This window comes from Mus caroli, chromosome 7 (genome assembly GCF_900094665.2).
Source record: "Mus caroli chromosome 7, CAROLI_EIJ_v1.1, whole genome shotgun sequence".
Lineage (NCBI taxonomy): Eukaryota > Metazoa > Chordata > Mammalia > Rodentia > Muridae > Mus > Mus caroli.
In genome coordinates, this window is record NC_034576.1 from 9164353 (window position 1) to 9169010 (window position 4658).

General features: G+C 36.0%; 1 protein-coding gene across 1 annotated transcript; it reads right to left on the reverse strand.

Moving 5' to 3' along the window:
* Positions 1–187: 187 nt before the first annotated feature.
* Positions 188–1672, reverse strand: LOC110299166 (vomeronasal type-1 receptor 4-like). The gene has a single exon (XM_021168792.1). It carries the CDS (start codon positions 1451–1453, stop codon positions 521–523), a length of 933 nt encoding a protein of 310 aa, XP_021024451.1. The 5' UTR covers positions 1454–1672; the 3' UTR covers positions 188–520.
* Positions 1673–4658: the final 2986 nt, after the last annotated feature.

The window sequence follows — 4658 nt, forward strand, 5'->3', positions numbered from 1 at the left end:
TCCTCCTCCTCCTCCTCTTCTTCTTCTTCTTCTTCTTCTTCTTCGTCTTTCTTCTTCTTCTCCTTCTTCTCCTTCTTCTTCATTCTTCTCCTCCTTCTCCTTCTCCTTCTTCTACTTTTTCCCCTTCTTCTCTTCCTCCTTCTCCTCCTCCTCTTCCTCTTCTTCTCCCTCTTCCTGCTCTTCATCCTTGTCCTCTTTTTCTTCCTTCACCAACTTCAGATTCACCTTATCCTTCTCATCCTCATCAATATTATCCTATTCCCTTTCCCCTTCCTAATCCTTCTTGCAGGCTTCTTTGCATATCCAGTAGACAAAGGGAAGAGTATGACAGACCTCATACAATATGATCAGTTCATTTAGAATCAATCAGCTGACAAAAATCCCATACTCCTTTTTGTTCTTTATAAAAATCAAGGAATTACTGATTTAATTCTCTGCATTGAACTTTTGAGGAAGAGTGTGAGCTAAAAAAAAAACCAAATACTAAGCAAAATATATGATTTAAATACTTACAATAAGATTAAGGGTTGGTGTTTCTTATCCAGACCAAACTTAGTCTTGGCATAACAGAGTAATTATTTATAAAAATAATGGGTCCAAAAGATGGAAAACAGAGAGAAGTGAGGCGATTGACCATCACCACACCCCAACTTGGATTATGCAAGAGAGCAATGTAACCTCGTAAGATGGAGGAGAGAGTGTAAAAAGCCAGAAAGAAAAACACTAGTGACAGGATTGTCTGGATGGCTCTGGATTCTGAGGAGTTTCTCCTGGAAACATGAGAGCTGTAGATGTGTTGAACTCTCTTCTTATGTCTGTATAGAATGACAGTCATAGATCCACTGCACCAGGCAATGACCGCAGAAAAGAAGATTTCAGGGAACATCACCAATGCTGCATAAACTAAGTGATTAATTTCAAAATGGTTGACATAGGAGCAGTACTCAAAATCTAGCTTTCTTGTCATGTTTTTGCTATTCCTTTTGAGAAATATTTCCAGAAAGAAAATTAAATGTATAAACATGGACAAAACCCAGAGAAGGAAAATGGAGAAGCCAATATACTTTGCAACTTTGGCTTTTTGATCTTTACAACAAGATTCTCTGTGACTGATGGTGATGGCTTGGAAGACACTCAAAAAACAGGTGGTGCCAATGGACACACTCCGACCAAGTCTTTGAATGTACAAACTTAATCTGCAGCCAAAATCATTTAAAAACTGCTTCAACCCAAAAGCTGCCATTGTGTAGAGCACACCTGTAGAAAGAACTATTAAGGCATTGGCTCCCCAGAGGTGCATGAGAATCAAATCTGTGTGCTTTAATGTGTATTCTGCATAGTAGACTAGATGTTGTATAAGAAGATAGAAATTTCCCAAAATTCCAACTGTAGTTTGTAATAAGAAAATGATTTTGATTGCTAGATTCCCCAAGTCCATTTTATGATTGGGCATGATTATCTCTAGTATATTGCTACACACATTTTCTGATCAAAATGAATGAAATGTACTAATGATCTGAAGAACTACTAAGAGGCTAAATCAGAAGGGTTGTTTGAGCTCAGAAATACAATGTCAGGTTAGACTATATATAGTCTATGCAGTCTAATAAGACTTTCTGGAAGTTTCATGCAGTTGCAATTATTACTTATACTATGTACCCTTATAAGATTGCTGAAGACTTGAGGACACACATGTGGATTGGAAACATGCCTTCATGGTCATAGAATATGAAGGATCATTGGCAAGATTATTAGGTCTGTAAAAATCAATGAAAAGAAAATGCCAGTACTAACAACCATAAACCAAGAACATAAAAATTTAGTTTTATTTTCTAGTCATCTATAAAATAAACTAATTTTAATGACAATTACAAACCTCAAAAATAGCAATTCTTAAGGTACATCTCATCAACTATTAAATGGTGTGGAAAAAATTAATAACATCATTTAGAATATGTCTATGATCATAGATAAGAAAATTTGAATAATCACATGAAATATATTCAACTGATGGTGCAAGTGACAACATATATCTCATTAGGTTAAGAGCTAGCTCTTAAGCAAAGACATACCTTATACACATACATACATGTGTGAGCTGTCAGGTCTGTGCTGTTACAAAGATGGTGACAGCCACTGTGATGAAATCTCACAGAATTATCAACTGAATAAAAATAGGAGAAAAAGTCAGATGACACATTATGGAGAAGGACAAAATCTGCTGATGATACCTACTGAAAAAAAAAAAAAACTACTGTGTATCTCTATTAGAACCATATGTGGATAATCATGCACCACTCAACAGACTATAATGAAAATGGTGGAAAAGAAGGCAGTAAGTTAGTCAGCACATCTGTACAGAACCATGGAAGAAAATTCTCAGGACACCATACTTTATTTATACAAGTCAAGTAGTCAGAAAATTCTGTTTTAAGTCATGAGAGAATGCAGAATCTGAGAGTAGCATCTGAATAAAGAACTCCAGTGGGAAAATATTGCTCTCATCAGCTCTGCAGGGACCGTGAGATGAACAATAAAGAACAGAAGCAGAATTGGCAGTGAAGTTTAGAACCTACAGAATATAAAACAAAGAAAGGAGATGAGACGGTCCCTTAGGAACTACCAGATACTTAATATCTCCCCTTGACCATGTGCTGGCACTGTAGAACACACAATTCCATGGGTTCTGACATAATCCACTGGCTTCTGCGGATACTTAATTCTCATAGTGTACATATAAACATGCAACAAAAATATATTCACACACATATATATACACATATATATATTGCAATTTCCAAGATAACTTTTCATTCTAACATGACGATTAGTTTCATAGGCTAATGCCAAATGATAATGCTTTTGAACTTTTAATAAACTACAGTATTCTCAGTGTAATTTGACCTGACAGAAACTCTCCCGTGTGCTATAGGAGGAATGGCAAGCCTCACTGATAAACTGGTAGCCACTTCCATATAAACACTGGCAAAAAAAAACTGGGGCAAACACATTTGTGGAGGCAACTTCCACACAAGGGCCAAATTTAAGACTGCTTGAGATCCCAGAGATCAGCAATGCAGACAATGACATTCAATCTACAACTGCTACTTGGATGTCAAACTTGATTGATACCAAGGGACACAGGTAGAGGGTATAAAGGGCACTCCCCAAGAATTAATAAACAAGCTTGCTTATGCATTTTACCTGCTCGTGGAGTCTGAACGATTGTTTCCAGGCTACCTCATTCCCAACCCCATGGGTGAGTAGAGTCAGGCAGTGGCTGATCCAGGTGTAAAGCAATATCATCCCAATTTGATTTCAGAAGCACAAGGTGGACTTGGTATTTAAAATGCCTGTAGAAATATTAATTGTTGTCACTGCAGAGGTAGAGGGTATAGAAGGACGTAGAGATAAATTAATAATACTATTACCCTGCACAAAATGCAACATGAAATATGAACATACATTTAACAAACAATAGTGTGAGATGAAAATTAAATTACTAAAACATTTCCTTTAAAATTCAACATATATTTGCTTTTATGAAATATATTTTTCTCACAATGGGTGCTCTCTTACTTTGTAGCTCTAGCTATTCTGGAACTCACTACATAGACCAGGTTATCTGCAAAATCACAGAGATCTGAATGCTTCTGCCTCCCAAATGCTGAGGTTGAATGTTATTACCACACATTTGGCTTGTTTGATAATTCCTATATTGATGATGATGTTATAATGATATTTATGATACATCCAATAGAAGAGTTGCATTAAAAAAAAGTGCAATCTGAAGAAATGTAAAAGCTTAATCATTGCCCAGTGAGATACTAAGTGTGGATACAAATTTATCTGAGGTATAGAAGCCTGGGGTCATATCACAAACAAGGACCTGTATTCCATGAAGAACACATAGAGAGAATATGTGACATCATGTCGGGCTTAGAGTGTGATTAAACCAGGGAAAACAAGACACATTTGGTCCTGGCTGACATTGCTCAATAGCCAAACTGTATCTTTTCCTCCATGTTGCAGTCCCACATTTAAGGGGGACAGGCTTCAAATCTAATATTATATCAATGGCAAATCAATACAGACACAATTATTGCCCAATCAAAGATGTAGTGTCACATATGAGTACTTTTCAATCCACAAACATATACATTCTGCACTTCTCAGGATTGTGTTCTACTTATATTTCAATTCCAGTGGTTTCTGTACCACAACTCCTTGATGAGTTAAATAATAATAATAATAGTAATAATAATACTTTAAGATTATTCTACCTATTGTGTAAGATAATATATGTTATCACATTGACTTATTTTCACAATACTTCAGCTCCTTTAAGGATAGGTTATATTACCCTGGTGTTATCCAGAGTTACACTTAGTAGGGGAATTATATTCCAGTAAGAAATGAGAGGGACTGGCACAAGGTCAGGAATACTTTTACCTTTTCAATCATGTCTTAGTTGTAGAATTATTCTTGTCCTTTATGACCATACCACAGATCTTGTTATTTAACAAGACGCTTTAGAGAGAGTTTATTGTGAATTTTTCCAAAGGCATAAGGTGTTTTTAGTAGTGATTGTGTTTCTAGATCCATGAATGCTGACCAGGTGTACTGTAGAAAGTGCTAGAAATTTTGAGGTCAAAAAA

Excerpts from the sequence above, each read along its gene's own strand:
- LOC110299166 (XM_021168792.1), bottom strand. The coding sequence starts at position 1,453 with ATGCCCAATCATAAAATGGACTTGGGGAATCTAGCAATCAAAATCATT.